The 26127-nt window shown below is 45.5% G+C and overlaps 1 protein-coding gene across 2 annotated transcripts in view; it reads right to left on the bottom strand.

Annotated features, from left to right (window-relative positions):
- The window catches only part of Cyp27a1 (cytochrome P450 family 27 subfamily A member 1), a 29412-nt gene extending 10014 nt beyond the window's left edge, over window positions 1-19398 (bottom strand). Inside the window, exon 1 of one of the 2 annotated variants that reach the window (XM_085698151.2) lies at window positions 18696-19398. In XM_085698151.2, coding sequence (XP_085554277.2) covers window positions 18696-18953 — 258 coding nt within the window. In that variant the 5' untranslated portion in view covers window positions 18954-19398. The remainder of the gene's footprint in view (window positions 1-18695) is intronic. The other variant, XM_048458936.3, reaches the window with a different exon arrangement.
- Window positions 19399-26127: the final 6729 nt, after the last annotated feature.

The raw sequence follows: 26127 nt of genomic DNA, 5'->3' as shown, positions 1-26127 counted from the left end.
ACTGAACCGGCAGCAGTGGTGCACACCTTTAATCCCAGCACTAGGAAGGCAGAAGCAGGAGGATCTCTGGAGCTCGAGGCCAGCCTGGTCTACAGGGCAGCCAGGGCTGTTAACACAGAGAAACCCTCCCTTGAAAAAACCAAAAAAAAGGGTCTGTCCTCTGACCTATACATGTGCACAATGTCACACATAGGCCTTTACTCATACACACACACCAAATCAAAGTTACAATATTATGTCATTTTATGCCCAGTAGGAACGATAGCTTGAAAACTTCAACAAACAAAATAAATGAACAGGAAATGAGCTCTGATAAAGAACAAATTGGAACCTCCACACATTGCTAGGAGACAAAACAAAGAGATACTTGCTGTGAAAAAGTTTGACATGGAATCATGTGTGACCCAGCAGTTCCAGCCCTATGTATACAAGAAATGAAAACACGTCTGCACAGACTTGTCCACAATGTTTACAGAAACTTAACAGCAAATGGTAGGCCAGCCCAGACAACCACCAATAGATAGAGAAACAGATAACCAAGCTATAGACACACAATAGGGTATTGCTCAGTCATAAAACAAAGTACTGACTCAAGCCATAACTTGGATAAATCTTTTTTGTTTTGTTTTGCTTTGTTTTTTGAGACAGGATTTCTCTGTGTAGATCTGGCTGTCCTGGCACTAACTCTGTAGACCAGGCTGGACTGGAACTCACAGAGATAGATCTGTCTACCTCTACCTCTGCTTCTGCCTGTGCTGGGATTAAAGGCATGCACCACCACTGCCTGGTTTAATTTGAACAAATCTTAAAAACATACGATAAGAAAAGAAGACAGATACAAAACAAAAGGTCACATGTGATTCATCCTCTCCCGTCCCCATTAGAACTCTTTTACCCAAACACTGAGTGCATAAAAATGGTGGTCAGGGACTGGAGAGATGGCTCAGAGGTTAAGAGCACTGACTGCTCTTCCAGAGGTCCTGAGTTCAAGTCCCAGCAGCCACATTGTGGCTCACAACCATCTATGAGATCTGGTCCCTCTTCTACAGGTGTACACACAGGCAGAACACTGTTTATGTAATAAATAAAGTCTTTTTTAAAAACGCCTGCAATCCCAGCATTCCAGAGGCTAAGACAGGAGGATTGCAAAATTGAGATCAACCTAGGCTACATACAGAGCCTCTTTCAAGAAAATAAGTCTTCTTCTGAATTTGAAAATTTCTATTGCTGTATTACTCTATTTCACCACTAAAAGCAAAAGATCACACATATGTGTGTGTTTACATGTGTCACTTTCATGTACATATTAAATGTATCTACATACATGACAAAATCTTCTAATGGCTTATTTTCAGATAAGTTTATAGTTGAGAGAACATATAAACCAACAGTGTTGAATTAAATCAAATGCCTTGTGTTCACATAAAAAAATAATTTTTCAATAAACAAGTTAGCCTAAATTGGTTGCTAAACTAAAAATGAAAATGTCTTCAGAGTCGTTAGCGTACTTCCGTGTCCCAGCTGGAAGGTCATGTTTACCTCTGCTAGATGTTTTACAGTGTCGGGGCCTGACCCAAAGTCATAAAAGTATAATTCCAGCCTAGAACAAAATGATCTCTGCTGCAACTCTTTGATAAACAAGACTAATACTGTTGGCAGAAGGAAAGCACACACCAAAGTTGGCAGCACAAAATACATGGTAGACATGCAACTTTCTTGTGCTGGTTATTTTAGATCACAGAGGTCTACCTGTGACCTAAGAATAAATAGGCAAGTGAATGCTTAGTACTCTGTTTCCTGCTCCGACAGGAATAGATGGCCCAGATGTCTGAGTTCTACATCCAGAACGGATTCAAGGCACTGCCTGAGATGATCAAGACTCACAGGATACTCCAGTCAGGACTTGATTATAACTCTAAATTTTCTTTAGGTCCCCATAAGATCATCAGCGCCCCCAACCAGCAGGAAGTAGCCTGAAATACTACGCCCACATTCCCAACAAATGGACTATGGGTATTTTCCTTTGTTAAAAAAAAAAAAGAGGGAAATGGTGCAGGAGAATTATCTGTATTCTGTCAATCATGTATTTTAATAAAACGCTGATTGGCCAGGCAGGAAGTATAGGCGGGTCAACCAGACAGGAAGTAGAGGCAGGCAATGAGAATAGAAAAAGGCTAGGGAGGTTCCTCTGGCATTCCTGCGCAGACCACCAAAGAGGCAACATGTAAGCTGACAGCTAAAAAAGGTACCAAGCCATATGGCTAACATAGATCAGAATAATGGGTTAAGATAAGTCATAAGAACTAATAAGTAGCCTGACCTAATGGGCCAATCAGCTTTATAACTTATAGAGATCTCTGTGTGATTGATTTTCTTTGGAACTTGCCGGCTGTGGGGTACCGGGCGGGATAGAAACCCCAACAAGCCGGCCCTCATGTTACATATGGCGCCCAACGTGGGGCCTATTGGCTGAAGCAGCGGAAGATACTCCCGCAGCATGTAGCAAGTTAACTTCTTCGGCAAGAAAATAGCACCTCTCAGTTCGGTTTTCGTAACGAATCTAGACATTAAGCAATTACATAAACATATAAGCTTCTCACACACCTTAAGGTCCTAAAATTACATTAAAGTAGGTAACAGGTATAAAACATCTGAGGAACTTCTAATTTTAAAACTGGAAGAAAAAAAAGATTGGTGGTGGTGGTGCACACCTTTAATCCCAGCACTCGGGGAGGCAGAAGCAGGTGGACCTCTGTGAGTTCAAGGCCAGCCTGGTCTACTGAGTGAGTTCCAGGACAGCCAGGCTACACAAGGAAACCCTGTTTCCAAAGGAACAACAAAACAAAACAAAACAAAAAAAACAGAAAAAAAGTTATAGAGATTTGTTGCAAAAGGAGCGGTGGGCTGTGTTTCGGCTGGGATCCCAGCTCCCTGGCTAGTTTACCCGAAATAATTACATGGAAACTGTATTCTTTTAAACACTGCCTGGCCCATTATCTCCAGCCTCTTAATGGCTAACTCTCACATTTTGATTAACCCATTTCTGTTAATGTGTGTAGCACCACGAGGTGGTGGCTTACCAGGAAGATTCTAACCTAAGTCCATCTTGGGCCGGAGCTTCAAGGTGACTGCCTGACTCTGCTTCTTTCTCCCAGCATTCTGTTCAGTCTACTCTGCCTATCTAAGCTGCTATCCTATCAAAAGCCAAGGCAGTTTCTTTATTAACCAATGAAACTAACACATAGACAGATGACCCTCCCACATCAGAGATTCAAGTATTTTTGGCTTCTTAAGTTTTATAGAAATGATCATGTGTTTGGATCCTTGTTTTTCTGGGAATTGGTAACATGGAAAATTCCAGTCCTGGTTGGTATCTTCCTGAGTTTTCACTAAAAAGGTACTAAGACTCCACCAAGCTAATTACCATAGATAATTTTATATGCAAAGAATAAAACTGAGACGTATTTTGATTAGAATGTAAGGTATGAAAATATTCTCTCAGTAAGGAAAAGAGTAATCTTGTCTAAATTTTGAGATGATGAGGGTATTGGTGAGTGAGCCTAAAGCTTCAGGCATGCTGGCTGGCTAAGTGCCCAGGTCACTGGGTTATAGTCCCAGCCCTGACACTGTTTTCTTCTTTCTACTTAAGATACCCTTTAGGTTGGACATGGTGGCACACGTCTATGTTCCCAGCACTTGAGGCAGAGACAGGTGGAATCTCTGTGAGTTTGGAGCCAGCCCAGTCTGCATAGTAGGTTCCAAGTTAGCCAGGGCTACATCATGAGACCCTACCCCAAAAATAAAAAAGAAAAAGAAAGAGATATAAAGATACTCTGGTGTGGGACAATTCTATATTCTGTCAATTATATTTTAAATAAAGGCTGATTGGCCGGTAGCCAGGCAGGAAGTATAGGCGGGAAAACCAGGCAGGAAGTAAAGGTGGGGCAATGAGAACAGGAGAGTTCTGGGAAGGAGGAAGCCTATTCCTCCGCAGTCCTGTCCAGACACCGAAGAGGCAGGATGTGACTTGCCCCACCGAAAAAGGTACCATGCCATGTGGCTAACATAGATAAGAACAATGGGTTAATATAAGTTATAAGAGCTAATATGAAGCCTGAGCTAATGGGCCAATCGGTTTATAACTTATATAGATTCTCTGTGTGATTTTCTTTGGGGCCAAACGGCTGTGGGAACTGGGCAGGACAGAAACCCCCACAAGCAGGCCCCCATGTTACAATACTCTTTTAGCCAAGAGAGAAAGAAAGAGAGAGAGAGAGAAGAAGAAGAAGAAGAAGAAGAAGAAGAAGAAGAAGAAGAAGGAGAAGGAGAAGGAGAAGGAGAGGGAGAGGGAGAGGGAGAGGGAGAGGGAGAGGGAGAGGGAGAGGGAGAGGGAGAGGGAGAGGGAGAGGGAGAAGGAGAAGGAGAAGGAGAAGGAGAAGGAGAAGGAGAAGAAGAAGAAGAAGAGAAGGAGGAAGGATGGGAAGGGATGGGGAAGGATAGAGAGGAGAGGGGTGGGGAGGAAAGAGGAGACAATTGTTGATTTTTTCAAATTCTCTAGAAAAAGAAAATGATTGTTTATGGGGATGCCACGCAGCCTAGGCCACACAGGGCCTGGTAAGCCAGGTACAAGCTTCATTTCTGTTTTTTTTTTTTTTGTTTTTTCTTTAGACAGAATCTCACTGGAGAGCCCTGGCTGATCTGGAATATGCTACATAGCCTACATCTCCCAAGTTCTGGGGCTAAGGTTTAGGCTGGTTTTATGCAGTGGTGGGTATTGAACCCAGTAGGGCCTCATGAATGGCCAGCAAGCACTCTACCAGCTGAGCCACATGCTAGCCTCCAGAGGCTTGAAAATATTTTTATTAATTATTTAAGATGTTTTGAGAGCTGGAGAAATGGCTCTGTGGTTAAGAGAACTGGTCATTTTTCCGGAGGGGACCTAATTTCAATCCCTAGGACCTACATGGTGTCTCACAATCATTTGTAACTCCAGTCTGGGGGATCTCACACCTTCTTCTGATCTTTGTGGGCACCAGGTACACACATGGTACGTAAACATACATGTAGGCAAAACACTCAAATACATAAAATAAAAAGAAGTAAATCTTTGGAAAAAAAAGTGTTATACAACATATTTTGATAGTATTCATCCCCCACTCCTCCCTGGAACTCTTCCCAGATCAACCCCTTATCTCTCACTACCCAACTGCATATGTTCTTCTCTCCAATGAAGGGGCTGGAGAGACGGCTCAGCAGTTAAAAGCACCAGCTGCTCCTCCAGAGGACCCAGGTTCTATTCCCAGAATAGAACCATTCCACAAAATGGTTCACCACTGTCTGTAACTCACGTTCCAATGGATCAGACACCCTCTTCTAGCCTCTGAGGGTGCTGCATGCATGTAGTGTACATTCATACACACAGGCCAAATACCCATACACATAATAAAATAAAAATAAATAAAAACTAGCTCTTCAAGTCCAGTTTGTGTTGCCCTTATACTTCTGATGTATTATAGACTTACCAGAGGTCACACTCTTAAAGAAAACCGATTCTCTCCCCTAGATGCTATCCACTGTCAATAGGTCCTCAATTATAAACTCCTTCCCACTCTCGGCTGGAACGCTGGCTCCATGGCAGTGTTTTCTTTGTCTGTTCATTTGTTTGTTAACCAGTCTTATTAAGTAGCTCCGGCTAGCCAGGTGGTGGTGGTACAAGCCTTTAAACCCAGAACTTGGGAGGAAGAGGCAGGTGGATCTCTGAGTTCAAGGCCAGCCTGGTCTACAGAGTGAGTTTCAGAATAGCCAGGACTATACAGAGATATTCTGTCTTGAGAAACCAAAGCCAACAACAACAACAACAACAACAACAAAACAAACCAAAACAAAAAGATGCCAGGGGAAGGGAAGCTGACATCTTGATTAGAAAGCTAGAAGATACACTGTAGAGTCACTGTCAAATGGCCTAGTCAATGGGCAATGGCCCACTTCAGCTGTGGACCTGCCTGACATCATCACCCCAATGCTCCATCTGAGAAAGAATTACTCACCCAATGTTGTGGCTCACATCTGTAATCCCAGCACTCAGGTGGCTGAGGCAGGAAAACCAGGAGCTGGAGGCCAACTTGGGCTACACAGCAAGCCAGAGAGAGAAGGCAGGAGGGGGCAAATGTACACTGTATAGTAGACGGTGGTGTACTCAGGAGGCAGAGGTAAGCAGAGCTCTGAGTTTGAGGACAGCTGGGTCTACAGAGTAAGTTCTAAGATAGTCAGGGCTACACAGAGAAACCCTGTCTTGAATCCTCCCCCCCACCCCACCCCCAAAAATATACACTGTGTTTAGTGGGTGAATCTATGGTGACAGCCCTAGGGAAAACCTACAACAATGGACCTTATCAAATCTTATCGAATCTGATTCCTGGAAGCGTAGGCGGTGACTAGCAGCATGATGACATCATGAGAAAGTCTCAGCCCCTTCTGGGATGCACACTGCAACTGTCACAGTTACCCAAGGCTCAAGCTTCCTATTTGTGATATAAACAGATACCTAAGGCAAAAGTCGGCTTGGGGTCAACACGAGCAGAACGAGTAAGTCGATCAGAGCCGGACACCATTGTTCAGGGTGCAGGAATCCATGCTTGGTTCTATCCTAGGCCACAGAGACAAGAGACTGCAGTGCCCAAGGCAAGGAGGCACAGCAACAATCTGTGATAGATGCTCAACTCCTTTCCACGCCATGCCTACACTTTGGGAACCAAAACTATGAGAATCTGTAAATAGTAAAGACAAGTGTGAACGGCTAGCTCTGCTTGCTGATTAGGACCAACCACAGAAGATGACCATGATGTCCAGGGAAGTGGCAAACCCTAAAATGGTCCTCATGCGGTCCATACGGCAGAGAGTGGGCAATGGGTTAAGATGGTAGAAGGGATGTAGGGAAGAAGTCACTGAGCCATTTTGAGACAAACACAGGACACATGTAGATGTGGAGAGATAAAAGAAGAATATATAACTACTGAGGAGACCAAATACTGAACAGTGGGAGAAGAGCAACACCCCTGTTTTAGAGGCTGCTGGGAGTCAGACCTGGTAGATCAGGGAGGGGTCATAGAAGAGACTATGATCTCTCTTTCAGTGCCTGTACATACTGCATCTAATCTGGGTTTCTGTCATGTCTTAGTTAGAGTTTCAATAGCTGTGAAGAGACACCATGGGCATAGCAACCCTTATAAAGGAAAACATTTAATTGAGGTGGCAGCTTACAGTTTAGAGGTTCAGTTCATTATCATCATGGTAGGGAGCATAGCTGCATGCAGGCAGACATGGTGCTGGCTGCATCTTGATCAGAAGACAACAGGAAGTAGACTGTCTCACTGGGCAGTATCTTGAGCATATCTGAGACCTCAAAGCTCACCCTTACAGTGACACACTTTCTCCAACAAGGCTATACCTACTCCAGCAAAGCCACACCTCCTAATAGTGCCACTCCCTATGAATTTATGGGGGCCAATTACATTCAAACTACCACATAACCACCAATTTCTTACTTGACAAATGGCCAATGAGAAATCTGTATTCTAGAACTCATAGGAATGTCCCAACAGTCAGACTTCAGAAAGGCTTTGCCTACATGAAAGACAACAGGACACGATCGATTTTCTGATTCGATTTTTCTCCTGTTGACCTCTTTAGCTGTTTTTTTTTCTTCACAGCTTGTTTTTGAGACAGGGTCTCTCTATGTAGTCCTGGCTGTCCTGGAATTCTCTATGTATTCCAGGCTGGTGTCAAACACACAGACATCTGCCTGCCTCTAACTCCCAAGTGCTGGGATTAAAGGTAGTCATCACCATACACGACTTGTCAAAGCTTCTTTGAAAGTTGGCAGCCAGTTAGGGCCAGTTGAACAGTTACATGGGATTGGCAACAACTGTAGTTTATTCTAGAAGAAAAGTGCTCAAATATATCTTCTAAACAGGCTTGACCAACCTTCACAGGATCATGGTCGTGTATGATCATGATCATAGTCAGATGTTGCCTAAAACAAACAGAGCAGATTTGGCAAAACCCTTATTAGTAAAATTAACCAAGTCTTCTGAGAAGAGTGACCTGTTTCAGGACTTTTTTTTAGCCGCTCTGGTTAAAAGGCCATGGGCAGATTATAAGGGAATGACCTCCAACCTGCCAGCTTTGTAAATATCTATGCTAACAACACCTTGAACCTCAGGTTATGAATTTTTAATGAACTCTGTGACCCTTCAGGAAGAGGACAGAATCAGAAGCCTGGCTGGAGCTACCTCAGGCAACTTTTTGATTGGTCCTATTTCACTAGGTTCTGAAGTGTCCTGAGACTTCTTGCCCTATTCCTCTTAGAAGGCAGGTTCAAAGCCAGGCACAGGGAAGCAGAAGTAGGCGGATCTCTGTGAGTTCAAGGCCAGCCTGGTCTACAGAGTGAGTTCCAGGACAGGTTGGACTACACAGGGAAGCCCTGCCTCTGAAAACAAAAGGATGGTTGTAGAGGCCGAATTATACAGGCCCATATTTTTTTAAAAAAAAAATTTATTTATTACATATGCAGTATTCTTTCTGTGTGTATGCCTGAATGCCAGAAGAGGGCACCAGACCTCATTACAGATGGTTGTGAGCCACCATGTGGTTGCTGGGAATTGAACTCAGGACCTTTGAAAGAGCAGGCAATGCTCTTAACCGCTGAGCCATCTCTCCAGCCCTACAGGTGTATATTTTTACATGGTCAGGCGGTTAAAGAATTTTGAGTTACCTACAAGGTGCAATCTGTACCTGCCACACAAAAAGAAGGTGGTTGCCTGGCTTTTGATTGTTAAAAACAACCTGATGCCATCCTAAACAAGTGGTCAGGATATGCTAATGTCACTTTGCTCCTTTTATTGTAAATTAGGAGGCCGCCTGGAAGAGAGGTGTTTTTTAATCTATGTGACAACGTGGGCACGGACAAAACGTGACTTAAGTTATTTTTTTGTTATGTTAAAAAAGTTTGAGTTACCTCCCCCCTCTTGGTTTACCTTAACATAAAAGCTGTTTAAACAACAAGCGCGGGTGGTTTTTTTCAGGATGTAAATTATCTCTAAAACTCCCTCCCAAACCTGTTGGAGGAGAATGTGCCTCCTTTATTCCCACACCTCCGCTCTGGCACGAGAAATGTTTTATGTCCCCAGCAGATGATGACAATGGGGGGGGGGAGGAGAAAGAGGAAAGAAAGGAAGCAAGCAGGTGCAGAATAGAATGTCCTGAAAGGAAGGGACTTCTCAGACTGGAGGGGACCCTGCAACTCACACTGAGCTGTGATTGCCTGTGTTTGGGGGGTTGAGTGGGCGGGGCAAGGATGTAGGGGGACAGCATCTTGGACTTACTCTTGTTTTTTTTTTTTTTTTACACTACAACAAACTATCTAAACTTAAAAGTATCTCTTTGTGGTTTTACTGACTGAATCAGACAGGGCTTGGCTGACTTACACAGAAGAACTTAGCATGTCTATCCTTGTCACTTGTTGGTGCAGTGGATCCCAGAGATGATGGCAGGTAGCCTATATATTCAGAGCGGAAAGCCGAAGATCCTAGAGGCTGTGTTAAATTATAAGTGCGGTGCCTAGAAGGCACTGATCTGATCCCCAGTGAAGAAACGAACGGTGCCTGCTGAAGAACATTGTTTCTGTCAAGGGTGACAACTGCATGAGCCAATGAGTCTACTAAAAAAAAAAGGGGGGGGCGGGGCATGTTAAATGACTAACCGACATGGTATGTGGTTAGCCTAGTGAATCGTTTCTGGGCTGGAGAGCGTGGAGTGAGCATGCATGAGGCTCTGGGGCTTGATCCCCCAGCACTGCACGAAGGACGGAGGGAGGGGAAAAGAAAGGAAGGAGATAGGAAAAGATCACTCAACTCCAAAAGAATATTTAAAAAATTTAAAAAAGTACAGCTGCATTTTAACATTTCCTAGCTAGGGTCCTGTTTGGTTTAGTGATGGGTCCCTTAAGAAGCTCAGCAAAGCACAAACACTGCTCACACCAGCCAACAGCCCTAACAACCAAAGTATGCTCACCAAGGCCAACGCCTGTTTTGCCATGTCAACTAGCCAGGCCTTAAGAGCTGACAGTCACCAGCTCGATAAACAAGAGTAAACAGGCACAGACTGCTCTTTTGCCTAATCTGGTTGGCAAATGTCAGAAAGATGGCTCACTCTGGGTCACAGGCTTGGGAGTGCAGATGGGACAGCCTGTCTCATTGCTGTCAGAATGCCACCAGGACTTAACCCCAACCCCTCACAGACGCAGAATCCACATCTCCAAGTAGCTGGAGGTGCTAACTAATTAACAGCATTCCAGCCTGCCCTTGTTCTGGATCTGGGTTTGGATGAACCTCCCACCACATCAAACCAAGCCGGTGGCGCTACCCGGACACGGGATAAGAGGCAAGGTGTGCAGTTTACTTATGAAGATATTCATGGTGGAAACTAAACCAGGGAACATGCAGACCAAGCGCCACTATAATCCCAGCACGGAGGCTGAGGCAGGGATCGCCTGAGCTCGGGAGTTAAGGATCAGCCTGGGCAACACCATGAGACCCAGTCTCAGAAAGAGAGCGCTGGAGGTGAGCATGGTGATGCACGTTGGTAATCCCAGTACTTCAGCCAGAGTAAGGCAGGGGGATTTTGAGTTCAAGGCCAGCCTTGGTTACATAGTGGATCTGAGGCCAGGCTAACTGGACTACCAATACCCTGCCTGGAAAACAAAACAGGACCGAAAACAACAGCATTTGTATTCACTACAACTGTTACATAGTTGCACTGTATGGCTACGTATGATTTATTATCCAGTGGATGGACATTTCACATGTTTCTATAATTCACATGATATTTATTTCTTTATCATCACTACTGCATGCTAGGCAGGAGACCGATCACAGAGTTGTGCCACAAGGCCTACAAAAAGACATTTTTGTGCAAGTGTGCTGTGAATGCTTTGCTGTCTAAAGAACGTCCATTCTTAAGCCAGAAGACAGAGTTGTCATAGACTCCAGAGACTCGGGCCAGACGTCCTGACAAGAAATTCCCCTGATTTTGCAGTCCAGAGAAACAATGAGATACGAACAGGAGCAGAACAGGACCAGAGCGTGACTCAAGGCTTTGCAGGTCGGCGCACTCAGGAGGAAGCTGTGAGCGCGGCTTAGCCCCGCCCTCAACTCCCACAGCTGCCCAGCCTGGAGCCTGATAGAAAGCTTGGCAGAACAACACAGACAGCATTGTTGGGAAGTCCCAGCATTCTAGAGCAAAAGTGAGGACAAGGAGTGGATGACCCACCCGAGGCAGAGGCTGAACCTGGGGACATCAGACCCCAGCGCTCAGAACTTAGGGAATGGAGGTAGATAGACACAGGCCAGCCCTTCATTTTACAACCCTGTCTTTCAGCCACGTAAACAGTTCACAAAATGACACGAGGAGGGCCACGGGGAGTACCTCAAACAAGAGATACAGACTAGATGACATCTTGTCATGCCCAGGATCAGTATTTTTAGAAGGTAAAAATTTAATAGAGGGGCTGGAGCGGTAGCTCAGCAGTTAAGAGCTCTGACTGCTCTTCCAGAGGACCTGGGTTCTATTCCCAGCACCCACAACAATCTGGAACGCCAGTCCCAGAGGATCCACTGACAGCTTCTGACCCCCTGGACACATGATGCCCAGACATATATTCATACATTTTATTTTATATAAATAAAATAAAAATAAATCCTCAAAATATTTTAATAGAAACTGATTGCATATTTGGGGCTGGAGATATAAATCAGTAGTTAAGAGCACTTATTCCATGAGCAGAAGACTGGGGTTCAAGGCCCAGCACCCACATTGTAGTGTACATAAACTCAGAGGCACTGATACATACACATTAAATAAACTTGTTGTTGTTGTTCAAGACAGGGTTTCTCCATAGCTTTGGAGCCTGTCCTAGAACTAGCTCTTGTAGACCAGGCTGACCTTGAACTCACAGAAATCAGAAATCTGCCTGCCTCTGCTGCTTCCCCAGTGCTGGGATTAAAGATATGCGCCTGGCCTAAAATAAACATTTTTTGAAGGAAATTTTAATGCAAATTTAACATATGTTCACTTGCATTTTTTCCAAGATGCTTGGTATTATTTTTTTATTAGAAAGAAAAAAATTGCAGGCCTAAGGCTGTAGTTTGGTGGTACAAAGACAAAGAGGCTTCCAGTTTTTATTTTATTTTATGTATACCATATGTGGTACAGGCATGTGGGCGGGAGCTAGAGGAAGCCACAGGGTTCCCTGCTCTAGACTCTCCACTTTATTTCCCTGAAGCAGGCTTTCTCACCAAGTCTGATGTTCCCCCATTCCAGCTAGGCTTACTGGCTAGTGAGCTCCTTGGATCCACCTATCTCTTCCCAACCCAGTTCTGGAGTAACTTAAATTAAATTAAATGCTCAGCTTCTTCTTCCTCTCTCTCTCTCTCTCTCTCTCTCTCTCACACACACACACACACACACACACACACACACACACACACACACACACACGAGTGTTTGAGCTTAGAATTCAGATCTTCATGCCTGTTCAGCCAGTCCTCTTACCCACTAAGCCATCTTCCCAGCCCCGGGTGTTTTTTCTTTCTTTCTTTTTGGCAGAACCCAGGGCTTTGAGCACACTGCTATCCTCAGCTACTCGGGTGGCTGCTACATGCCATTGCTTGCCCTGTTTCTCTGAGGTCCCTTGTTTTCTGACATCCAAGACTGCAGCAAGAACTGTGCTCAACCGGCCGCCCCTAACGCCCAGCCAGCTTCTCCTTTGTGTGACAACCTCCTGGTTTGGGCAAGAGAGACCCCAAGTCTGGCTTTAGGGATGAGGCTTCCCAGGGTAAAGCAGCCTGTGCCTGCCCAGGAAAGAGCAATTAAGTTACACCTAGGCTTTCAACCAACTTCCGCCACACAGTAGAACCAAGACACTTAAAGGAAAACAAAATGGTTACTTTTATGAATCTTGGTATAGACAGGTTTTATTCGCCAAAGGCTAATGAGCTGGAAGCCTGGGCCCCAATGTCACTGTGTTAAAAAGTTATGTAGAGGCTGAGCTGTTGGCTGTGCCTTTTTTTTTTTTTTTTTTTTTTTTTTTGGTTTTTCAAAGACAGGGTTTCTCGGTGGCTTTGGAGCCTGTCCTGAACTATCTCTTGTAGACCAGGCTGGCCTTGAACTCCCAGAGATCCACCTGCCTCTACCTCTCGAGTGCTGGGATTAAAGGCGTGTGCCACCAAAGCCCGGCATAAAGCACTTTCTGTATAAGTGTGAGGGCCAGGGCTTGCCCCTCACCCAGATCTCACAAAAATGCCAAGCAGGTATCGGGTGGAGACAGAGCATCCTAGGACAAGCTGGCTAGAGACACTGGCCTCAGAAGCTTTAGCACAAAACAGATGCAGACAGAAGCGTCGACCAAGGTGGAGCAGTGTTGCTGTGATGGTTTTAGAGCTGGGTAAGGCTCAGAGGCTGAAAGAGTTTAGAGGACCAGGCTAGAAAATGTCTGTACGACTGTAAATGGAGCATCCTAGGCAGCTGTGGTGTTAGTTCGGGAGATAAGGAGCTATGTCTTCTTAGAGACTAGCTAAGCAGTCATGAGCAGAATTTTTTAAAGAATGCACACAGTAAAGGATATGCGGACAAGGTCACAGGGGCAAAGGGAGAGGAAGCTGCATAAAGCAGCAAAGAATCTAGCTGGATGGCATTCACGCCCCAGGGTTTGGAGAAGGCCAAATTTAAGGTGATAACCTGGGGTATTTGAAAGAAATTTCTAAGCAATATACAGAAGGAATTATTTGGGTAAACCCCACGCAATAAGATCCAGGAGCAGTGGCAATGACCTAATGATAGAATTTATCATTAAGACTGTTTGCAGGTGGGATGGGAGTGGGGGAGGTGGAGGGAGCAGGAGGAGGGGAAGGAGTGGGAAATGGATTTGGCATGAAAAATGAGAAAAGATACCTTTTTGGTTTTAGTTGGTTTTTTTGCTTTTCCTTTTTTTTTTTTTTTTAAGAGCTCATACAGCTCAAACAATGTGTGTGTGGGGGGGACTGTTTGTCAGGGCTGCAGAAGGTCCAGGTTTTTTTTCCCAGTTCTTCTGGTTGGGGGGGGGGGTACAGTGAAAATGTGGAAACGGAAGCTAAACGCAAAGAGTGAAAGGAGATGTGGCAAGGGGCAGCTGAAGTATTGCTTGCTGAGATTAGCACTCAAGAGCAGAGGTGCTAGGTGCCAAGGCACCCAGAGAGAGAGGCCCGAGGCACCCCACAAATTATTCAGGCTGTCCCACTCACTTCAGATCCAGAGGTCTGGGGTAGAATGCGGCAGGGTGGCCCTGGAGGCTGCTTTGCACGGCCACCCCCCTAGACCTCAGCTCGTCCTTTCCCAGGGCAGCCACCCAGTCACTGCTAATGGGCTCGTGGATAGCTGGTGCCCCTGGTGCACCAGAGGGCAAACCAAAATCCCAGCAGAGTGTAAGGGGCCTTGTGTTCGATTCACACAGAACACAGTAGCTATGGGACCACAGTGGTTCAGAGAGATTAAAGACAAAAGGAGGAAGGAGAAGGAGGGAAAGGAGGAGGGCGAGAAGGATGGAAAGGAGGAAGGAGAGGAGGATGGAAAGGAGGAGGGAGAGGAGGATGGAAAGGAGGAGGGAGAGGAGGATGGAAAGGAGGAGGGAGAGGAGGATGGAAAGGAGGAGGGAGAGGAGGATGGAAAGGAGGAGGGCGAGGAGGATGGAAAGGAGGAGGGAGAGGAAGATGGAAAGGAGGAGGGAGAGGAGGATGGAAAGGAGGAGGGCGAGGAGGATGAAAAGGAGGAGGGCGAGGAGGATGGAAAGGAGGAGGGAGAGGAGGATGGAAAGGAGGAGGGAGAGGAGGATGGAAAGGAGGAGGGAGAGGAGGAGAAAGGAGGAGGTGCGAGGAGGAAAAAGGAGCCTTCTGAGACCTGGTCCAGCGGGTTAGAGCCCTTGCTGCAAAGCCTGATGACCTGAGTTCGATCCTCGGAACTCACATAGTAGGACAGAGTCATAAATTGTCCCTCAGACATGTGTCATGTCAGGCTAATGGAGACATGTGTACACACACATAAATAAATGAACAAACAAATAAATTTTTTTAAAAAAAAACTTGTAACTTAAAGCAATAAAACAGAAACCAAGCCTAGGAAGGCAGACGGGAGTTTGCCAGAGGGGCATAGCCACCACAGAGTCCTCCTTCAAAGGCCAAGGAGAGCCATACCTAGGACTGCAGAAAGGTAGGGTGAGGTACCATCTTGTGGGAAGCACGGCAAGCAAGGCTGCTGGAGACCAGAGGGGCATCCCGACCCAACACGCAGAGCATGCAGGGTTTGGGGCTTTAGGGCACATCTACACTGATGAGTTTCAGTTTTACAGGACTCCATGACTTCTCTCTGGCCATTGTTTCCCCTTCTCTCACTCTCTCCATTGTCTTGGATACAGGTCACTTTGTACCTTTACTGGGGAAAAGCAGAAAGGGGTTTGTCTTGAGTAGCAGATCGAACCCTAAAATTTTTTTGTTGTTGTTGTTTTTCAAGACAGGATTTCTCTGTAGCTTTGGAGCCTGTCCTGGAACTAGCTCTTGTAGGCTAGGCTGGTCTTGAACTCACAGAGATCCTCCTGCCTCTGCCTCCCAAGTGCTGGGATTAAAGGCGTGTGCCACCACTGCCCGGCCAGACTCTAAACTTTTGACTTGGTGCTCAAACAAGACTTTTGGGACTACTGGCACAAATCAATGCATTTTGCCTTGTGATCATTGAAATTGGGGGTAGTGTGGTATGGAATGCTATGGTTTGAATATGGTCTTCCTCAAAGATGTGTGTGTGTTGAAGGCATGATCCCCAAGGTGACAGCACCGAAAGGCTCTGGGACCTCTAAGAGGTGAGGCCTAAAGGAAGGAGTTTGGGTTATAACTACCCTAGACTCCCGAGGGTGAATTCATTCCTACAAAAACAGGTTGTTATAAAAAAGCAAGGCTGGCTTTGAAAATCAGTATGGTGATTTCTCAGAAACTGGAAAACAATCTACCTCAAGACCCAGTAATACCACTTTTGGGTATATATCCAAAGGATGCTCAATCATACCACAAGGGCATGTGCTCAACTATGTTCATAGCAGCATTGTTTGTCATAGCTAGAACCTGGAAACAACCTAAATGCCCCTCGACCAAAGAATGGATAAAGAAAATGTGGTACATTTACATAATGGTGTACAGCAGAAAAAAAAATAATGACATCTTGAAATTTGTGGGCAAATGGATGAATCTAGAAAACACCATATTGAGTGAGGTAACCCAGACCCAGAAAGACAAACGTTATACGTAGTCACTCATAAGTGGCTTTTAGACATAAAGCAAAGAAAAACCAGCCTACAATTCACAACCCCAGAAAACCTAGACAACAAAGAGGACCCTGAGACAGACATGGATCTACATAGGAAGGAGAAAAAGACAAGATCTCCTGAGTAAACTGGGAACATGGGGGTCATGGGAGAGGGTAGAAGGGGAAGGGGAAGAAGAGAGGGGAGTGGAGAAAAATATATAGCTCATAAAAACAATTTAACAAAGGAAATAAAAGGAAGGTGTCAGAGGAAAAAAAAAAGAAAAAGAAAAGCAAGGCTGGTCCCTTCCCAGACTCTCGCCTCCTTTCTTACTGTATGACCTCTCTCGTGTACATCACAAGCAAGCGCCAGTCATGTGATGTCACTCACCATGATACATACAGTAACAAGACTTCATCAGAGGCTAGCTAAACAAAGCCACATATTTGGACTTTCAGTTTCCAAAGTTGTGAACAAAATACACTTTTTTCTTTACAACTTGCTCATTCTTCAGCATTGTGTTAGAGTTCAACAAAACAGATGAAGACTCGGGAGCGCACCCAAAGGACACACAACTATTGGAGTTTTCCATCTCAGCAGAGACAGTTTGAAGAGGAGCCAATTCTAACAGACACAAAGCAAGTTGTAGAAACACAGCCTTCCTCGGTAGTGCTGTCACTGGGTTTTACGGCTGTACAACACTCCTGTTGTCACACCAGCCACAAGCACATGCAGCAAAGATTGATATATTTCTCATGGGACAGCTCAGATTCATACGATCACTGTTTATAGAGTTTTCCTAAAACTGCAGCCCTCAGCCGGGTGGTGGTGGCACATACCTTTAATCCCAGCACTCAGGAAACAGAGACAGTTGGGTCTCTGTGAGTTCAAGGCCAGCCTGGTCTACCAAGTGAGTTCCAGGACAGGCTCCAAAGCTATAGAGAAATCCTGTCTTGAAAACAAAACAAACAAATAAAAACTGCAGCCCTCTGGACTCTTTTAAAAGACCATTCATGGGGCGAGAGGGAAGGCACAGCAGGTCAGTTCCGTTGCTGCTCTTCCACAGGACCTGAGACTCAATCCCAGTAATTATAAACTAGCTACCTGTAACCCCAATTCCAAGGGATCCTCTTCTGCCGACAGACAGATACACTCAAAACACATACACAGTAATAAAAATAAATCTTAAAGTAAATCTTTATATGTATGTATGTATATATATATAATATATGTGTGTATATGTGTGTGTGTGTGTGTGTGTGTGTGTGTGTGTGTGTGTGTGTGTGTGAGATTTGTCCTGGCTGGTCTTGTGTGTCAACTTGACACGAGCTAGAGTCAGTCATCAGAGAGCAAGGAGCCTCAGTTGAAGAAATGCCTCCATGAGACCCAGCTGTAAGGCATTTTCTCAATTAGCAGGAAGGGAGGACCCAACCCATGGTAGGTGGGGCCATTCCCAAGAAAGCAGGTTGAGCAAGCCAGGAAGAGCGAGGCAGTAAGCAGCATATTCATGGCCTTGGTATCAGCTCCTGCTTCTGGGATCCTGCCCTGGTTGAGTTCCTGTTCTGACTTTCCTTGGTGATGAACAACAACGTGGAAGTGTGAGCCAAATAAACCCTTCCCTCCCCAGCTTGTGTTTTGATCATGGTTTCATTGCAGCAGTAGAAACCTTAACCAAGACAGGCATGAGGGTGCACATACATAATTCCAGCTCTCCGGAGGCTGAGGCAGAAGAGTTATAGCCAACCTAGGTTATATAAGGAAACACTAACTTAACAAAACAAAAACGAATAAAGCTCCATTTATTCAAGGTGTTGCTCCCTCGGTCTTCTGTAAAGCCAGCTGGAATTACTTCTTGTGCAAATCCCTCTGAGAAAGCTTCAGTCCCCAGCCCAGAGGCATTCCCCAGACGTCTCAATTTCTAGCAGCTGAAATCAATCGAGAACTTTGCAGCCCTTTTGTTTCTTGGTTTAGGGGTGTGCAGGAAATGGTTTATTCTCATCTCCCACCCCCCATCCCACCCCACCCCCGGCCTCCTTCCCTCCCCTCTCCCCTGGATTATTGTAGACTGGCAGGCCTTGAATTTTTAGCGATTTAGAGCCATTCTCGCCCAACACAACCCCTTCCTCTCCCAACTTGTGTCTGTCACACCGCTAGTGACACTCATTGCCTGTTTTAGCTCAAAAGGTTCTGTCTGCACCTTGCACATCCTTACAGTGCAGGAACCTCAGACTCTGGCGACCTAAGTTCCCACTTCTCTCCCACATCCAGCTTCTCTATCCCGGTGCCCAGCCCCAGGTGGCTCTGCCTGCCAGGTTACCTGGAGTTCGTGCAAATGCAGGATATAGCCTCTGAAGAATAGCTGGAAAAAAAAGCGTAGCGGTCCGGGTCCGGGAAGCTCCTCCAGACTGCGCAGCCGCCGCGGGTCCTGACCTCCTCCAGGACCCTCCACAGTCTCTGCCCTGAGAGCTGCGGGGATTGCAGCCTTGGCTCTGGCCCCCTGTGGACAGAGGCCACGGCCCACCACACGCGTGCCCAGGAGCGCCCACCTCAGTCTTGTGCAGCTCAACGCAGCCATGGGTCGTGCCTGTGAAGTCAAGAGTTTGGATCCAGAGACTGGGTACCCCAACCAGATGCAGAACCCCAGGCTCTTGGGACCGGCGGCTTTAAAGGCAGAGGTGACCCGGGAGCCGGTCGATAGAAGGTCAGTCAGTTCTTTTCATGACCGTTTCCAATCAGGAACTATCGAACGCACAAGTGCCAGAAGTTGACAGTGTTACCCAGCGAGAAGCCCGGAGCTCTCTGGCATTAGCAGCTTCCTCCTCCACGGATTCCTAGGAACTTGATTGACTATTAACTGTGAGCTGGAGCACAGAGATCAACTTCCAAAACCCTCAGGCCCCATCCAGCAAGACCTGCCTTTGCTTGGCCCGCAAAGGACCATCTCTGATGCCCCTCACTTGTCCAGATGGCCCTGTAACGCACTGCCATTCCCCGGAGGCTGAGGCTGTGTGTGGAGCTGAGCGAGCTAAGGCGGGCCAGCTGCCAAGGTCATGTGAGCCCGGGAGGAGGAAAACAGAAAATTGCGGTTATTAGTGGTGTTTTAAAAACACAGTGCCCCTATCGCCACTACCATCATACACACCTTCTTACCTGGACTCTGCTAAGGCAGGATTTTCCAACCTTCAGGTTGAGAAAAGATTTAGGGATTTGATTTTATTTTCATTTCCTCGTTTTTTGTTTTTGTTTTGTTTTGTTTTGTTTGTTTGTTTGTTTTGGTTTTTGTTTTTTAAGACACAGTCTTATCGTGCAGGCCAGACTGGGTTCATTTTCCACTCTCCTGCCCCAACCTCCAGAGTGTTGGGAGTAAAGATATTTTATAAACCAAGTGTGGTGGAACACCCTTTTAATCCCAGCACTCAAGAGGGCAGAAGCAGGTGGATTTCTGTGAGTTCCAGGCCAACCTTGTTTACATAGTGAGTTCCAAATCAGACAGAACTACATAGTGAGACTCTGTCTCAAATAAAACAAAACTAATAGTAATGATAATAATGAAATTTTTAAAAGGAGGAGGGGCTGGATAGATGGTTGCTCCTTCAGACGATCTGGGTGGCTCACAACCTTCCAAAACCTTTGGCTGGCACCAGGCATCCAAGTTGTGCATTGCAGAAAAAAACACCCACATATAATAAATGTAAATGACTTCTTAAAATTTTATTTAAAAAAGACTGTCCACCATGTGGCCTGTTTCAGCATTATTTTAATGGAGTGAAAAGAATAAAATGGGACAGAAAACTTGCTAAAAGAGGAAGTAAGAGTATTTCCTGAATACTGTGTGTATTTTCTCGGTGTAGCTCCAGCTGTCCTGGAACTCACTCTGTAGACCAGGCTGACTTCAAACTCAGAGAGTCACCTGCCTCTATCTCCGAGGGGTGGGATTAAAAGCGTGTGCTACCACAACTGGCTACAAGTGTAGTTTTCAAAAAAAAAAAATTAAAGACACAAGGCTATAATTGTGGCTCAGCATTTAAGCACACTTGTTGCTTTTGTAGAGAACTCGGATTCGATTCCCATCACCCACGTGGTTCACAGCCATCCTTAATTACAGTTCCAGTGACCAACTGCCCTCTCCCAACTTCCAAGGGGTCCAGACATGAACACAGTACACATACATACGTGCAGGCAAAAGAAACCCACATAAAATAAAATGAATAGTCTCGTTTCATTTTTTTAATGAAAAGCATGTCATGCAAATGCAAAATAAACATGGGGATTGGGGATATGCTTCAGTGGAAGAACACTCGCCTGGTATGATAAAGTCCTACACTTATCCCTGGCATCCTCAGCTACACAGCTACTTCGAGACCAGCACACACTAGATGAGACCCTGTCCCAACGCAAATAAAAAGTAAATACAGGATCAGAGACGGTTTTATCAGCAACTGTAGAAGTCAGAAGGATGGTAAAGTTGATCCCAACAGCTTGTGAAGGATCTTTTTTTTTTTTTGTAGCCACCCAGAAGAAGGAAACAGAATATTGATTATTTCAAACAATTGGATTGACAGCTAACGTGGGTAGGTGTGGAGTTCTTATTTACTCTAGTGTCTATCTTTTTAACTCATTGCAGAGGGCTGACCCTTAGGAAATGCCAAGGCGGTAAGTACAACTAGACAATAAAAGAGATTCATTGCCTAAAGCAAGTAAGGAAAACACTGGAGATGATCCTCAAGACAGTATTCTCTCCAAGAAAATAAAAGGGCTTTTTATTAGGGTAAATTATGCATCTTTATACAGGAAAGGCTCATTACATGTTGAAGTGGGCACATCCTTGAGCATGCCCAGTTCACTTCCCTCACTCTCTCTTACCTGCTGTTTCCTGCTTTGTCCCTCTTTTCCCAAATAGTTCCTTCTTTTATGTATTACACACACACGCACACACACACACGCACACACACATGCATACACACACTTTGTATGCATGTGTGTTCATGTGTGTACATGCCCATTCATGGATGGGTATGAAGAGGTCAGAGGGGAATTGTATTAGTTCTTTTACTATGATGAAACATCATAACCAAGTTTTTGTCGTTGTTGTTTGTTTTGTTTTTTGTTTTTCGAGACAGGATTTCTCAATGTAGTCCTGACTGTCCTGGAACTTACTCTGCAGACCAAGCTGGCCTTGAACTCAGAAATCCACCTGCCTCTGCCTCTGCCTCTGCTGGGATTAAAGATGTGTGACATCACCGCCCAGCCATAGCCAAGTTTTATAAACTCTTATAGAAGAGCTGAGTTGGGCTTATAGCTCCAGGAAGTTAGAGTCCAGGATGGTAGCATGAAGCCAGGGTGACAGGCAGCCACAACAGCAGGTGAGAGATTGTATCCAGGGCCACAAACAGGAGGCACAGCGCACACTGGGATAGGAGTCTTTTGAAACATCAAAGTTCACCCTCAGTGACGTACTTCCCCCACCAAGGCCATACCTCTTAATCCTTCTCAAACAGTTCCACCAACTGGGGACCAGACATTCAAACATGTGAGCCTGTGGGGGCAATCTAATTCAAACCACCACAGCAACTTGGTGTGTCTTTTCTCTTCAAACGCCATCCACCTTGATTTTTGAGATAAGACATCTTCCTGGGACCTGGGGCTCACCAATTAAGCTAGGCAAGCTGGCTAGCGAGCACAGGGGATCTTCCTGTCTCTGCCTCCCCAGGGTACACACTACTATGCCCAGCCTTCTGCTTAAGTGCAAAGGGATCAAACTCAAAGTCCCCATGGTTGTGCAACAAGCATTTATTTTCGTTTCATTTATTTGAGACAGGATTTCACAGTGTAGACCTGGCTGTCCTGGAACTCACTCTTTAGACCAGGCTGTCCTCGAACTCACAGAGATCTGCCTGCCCGCCTCTACCCCCAAGTGCTGGAATTAAAGGCACGCACCACCACCACCACCACCACCACCATCACTAGGCTATGCAACAAGACTTTTATTAACTGAGCCATCTCCCTAGTCCCCATTAGCTCTAAATTCAACAAATGAGAGATACTATATAAAGTTTTTTCTGTATCTGAAGCATTTGGCTTGATGTAACATAAGTCTAGCTCCACTCATTTACTGACCTAATTATAACCATCTTTAGACTATCTGAGTAAAACTTCATTGTGTATATGTTCTACATTTTCTTTACCCATCTGGGCTGGGTCCATGGTTTGATTTGGTGAATACTGCTGCAGTTAACATAGAAGTTGTGCTGGTTAGTTTTATGTCAACCTGACGCGAGCTAAAGTCATCTGGGTGGAAGGAGCCCTAACTGAGAAGAGGCCTCCAGAAGAGTGGGTGTGGCAAACCCGTAGGACATTTTCTTAATTAGTGATTGAAGGAGAAGGGTCTAGGTCTTTTATGGGTAGTGCCACCCTTGAGCTAATAGTCCTGGGGGCTATGAAAAAGCAGGCTGAGCAAGCCAGTGGGAGTAAACCAGTAGGCAGCACCCGTCCGTGGCCTCTGCATCAGCTCCTGTCTCCAGGTTCTTGTCCTGTGTCAGAGCCCGTATGCCCCAACATAGAAAGTATTTTTCCCTCCTGGACCAGTACGGAGGCGCGAGAAATAACGAGACACAGTTCACACAGTCATCTCGGAAGGGCATCTCAGGCTTCATCCATCCTGAAGATCTACTTGTGTTTATTCCACAAAACACCTTTTATCCCCCATGTAAACCAAAGTGGATACTCATTAATATTCTCTTTCCGGGGTGTGGGGGGGGGACTACCGAAACACCTGCAACTTAAGTCACCAGAGTTGGAATTAACACCTCTCCTCAGGCGATCTACATTTTAATAAAGGAAAAGGAGCCGTACATCCTGGCCTTTAGGATTACAGCTGCCTTGGAAATTAAGCATGGTCAGTGAGCCTGGCTGCAAATATCTTGTCTGAAATATGGGCCCACAGTCCTGACTGAGTTCCTGCCCTCACTGCTTTTGATATGAGCGATTATATGAAACGTTGAGTGAAATAAACCCTGTCTTCCCCAAGCTGCTTTTGGTCATGGTTTTCTTCATAGCAGTAAAAACGCTAAGACAGATGCCTTTAACCCCAGCACTCGGGAAACAGAAGCAGGCAGATCTCCAAATTAATTCTCCAGGGAATTAGAGTTGCAGACTATAGTGAACTGCCACATGGATGCTGGGAGCTGAAGCTAGGTCTCCTGCAAGAGCAGCAGGCCTCCTAACCTGCGCAGTCATCTCTCCAGCCTGTTCATTTCTGTACAGCAGAGCACATCATTTCCTGCAGCTGTCCAGTTGACTGTTGCCTCCCCAGTGCTGGAATTAAAGGCGTGCGCCACCACCGCCCAGTCAGAGATCATTTATTAATTGGAGAAGAAGTTAAATTCTTACTCAGGCAGGAAAACAAAAGCACATGACCTTACAGGTGTAAATTTTTTCGGGGGGGGGGGTCCTGCATGTGTATGTGAGGGAGCTGAATATACTGGAACTTGAGTTACAGACAGTTGTGAGCTGCCATGTGGGTGCTGGGAATTGAACCTGAGTCCTCTGGAAGAACACCTGATGTTCTCAACCACTGAGCCATCTCTCCAGCCCCAACAGGTATAATTTTTAAGAATGGGAGATCTTTGTTGAATGGGTTAGGGTGCCTTGGTAAAGGAGATAGAGGTGAGGAAGAAGGAGAAGGAGACAAGGGAAAGGAGACAAGGATATTTGTCCCAAGGGGACAAAGGACTGCCTCTGGATAGAGAGGAGACAGACGTGTTGCATAAGCAAATGGCGGTTTATAAAGGTAAAGGGGGAACTATCTTAGGATGAGGTGTTTAATTTTAATTGGATATGTTAATTAGGTGAACCAAAGTGGGCTTCTGATTATTGGACAACTTTGGTTGTCAGCCTCAGGAGGAGGAAGTGGTCATGTAAGGGAATAGTCCTTGGTGGCTAGCTTTAGAAATCGAATCTGATGGTTTTTAGAAAGGCAGAGAGAATGGGGGAGAAGGGCCAGACCTGCCAGAGCCATATTTGTCATGATCAAGCTGGCCAGAGCTCCTTCAGGAAGGTCTTTCCTGATATGATTCTGCACGAGAGGAACCTTGGCAGGTGGGGTCTAAACCATGACAGATGAGAGCCCACAGCAGGTGAGGGACAGGCATGTCATATAGTGGGAGTTTCATTGATATAAAGGAGGGGGGGGGAGAGAGAGAGGGATCAGAGAGCAGCTTGCTTCTTTATTCATAACATTGGGAAGAGAGTGAGAATGGGCAGAGCTTGTCTTTTTTTTTAAGATTTATTTATTTATTATGTATACAACATTCTGCCTCCATGTATGCCCACATGCCAGAAGAGGACACCAGATCTCATTACAGATGGCTGTGAGCCATTATGTGGTTGCTGGGAATTGAACTCAGGACCTCTGGAAGAGCAGCCAGTACTCTTAACCACTGAGCCATCTCTCCAGCCCCAGAGCTTGTCTTTTAAAGGGACCTTTTGCACTGACCTACAGACTAGGAAACGTGAGGTAGCAGCCTTAGGACCCTGGTACTGCCTGAGTGCATCCTGCCAAGTGACAGGGGCCAGCATAACACCTGAATCCTAACATTTCCATCTTCTAGTGTCTTCTTAAAGTTTCCATTGTACAGATCTTCCTTTGGAGAGGCTCTTTGTTTTCCAATTGTCTTTCTGGTATCCTTTAAAAACATTGGATTTCAGTAGGTGCGTGGGTTATCTAGGTCTTCTATTCAGTTCCATTGAGCTACATTGGTTTTCAATAGGTACATGGGTTATCTAGGTCTTCTATTCAGTTCCATTGAGCTACATTGGGTTTCAGTGGATTCATGGGTTATCTAGGTCTTCTATTCAGTTCCATTGAACTATGTGTTTATTTTTGTGTCAGTATCAGGCTATTTTTGTTACTTACTATTTACTCAAGCCAGACACACGACAGAGTTATTGTGATTATGAGCACTTTTGTTTTGTTTTGTTTTGGAGACAGGGTTTCTCAATGTAGCCTTTGCTGCCCTGGAACTCACTCTGTAGACCAGGCTGGCCTCTAACTCACAGAGATCCACCTGCCTCTGCCTCCCGAGTGCTGGGATTAAAGGTGTGCACCACCACTGCCCAGCGAGCACTTTCTTTCCAGACCTCAGCTCTACTACCTGGGTGATTCTTCCACTCTTCAGTGCAGGGTTCTCAACCTTCCTAATGCTGTGACTCTTTAATACAGTTCTCCATGTTGTAGAGACCCCAAACAACCTGTTACTTCATAGCTGAAATTTTGCTACTATTATGAATCGAAATGTAAATATTTGATATTTAGGGTATCTTATATGCAACCTCTAAAGGGGTTTCGACACACAGGTTGAGAACCACTGCTTCAGGGCAAGGAAAGCTGGCTGTCAATAATTCAGTGGTTTGTGGGGCTTATTCCTCTCTCTACCTCATTCTACATCTGAGCCTCAATTTTTACAAAGAACTATTATTGTTCTCTGCTGTGGCATCCCATTTCTGAAGAGAAATAATGTTTAAAACCTGAGACTGCTCCCCTGCAGAGATCTACAGTCTAACTCCTCCCTGTGCTATATTTAATAAACAAGCTGAGTTTCCAGGGTGTGGTGTAGTCTCTATCAGAGCCAGCAGTCCATATGACTCCAATTTTTCTGTCCGTGTCACTGCATGTCTTTCTTTCCCTTACTTGCCACAGTCGGGTCAAAGTGCCAAGAAACGACACGCCATATTCCAGCCATTGCATCCTT

The sequence above is a fragment of the Myodes glareolus genome, chromosome 1, assembly GCF_982192425.1.
Source record: "Myodes glareolus chromosome 1, mMyoGla1.1, whole genome shotgun sequence".
NCBI classification, from domain to species: Eukaryota; Metazoa; Chordata; class Mammalia; order Rodentia; family Cricetidae; genus Myodes; species Myodes glareolus.
The sequence above is the reverse complement of the archived record's forward strand: the minus strand, read 5'-3'. Positions and strand labels throughout refer to the sequence as shown.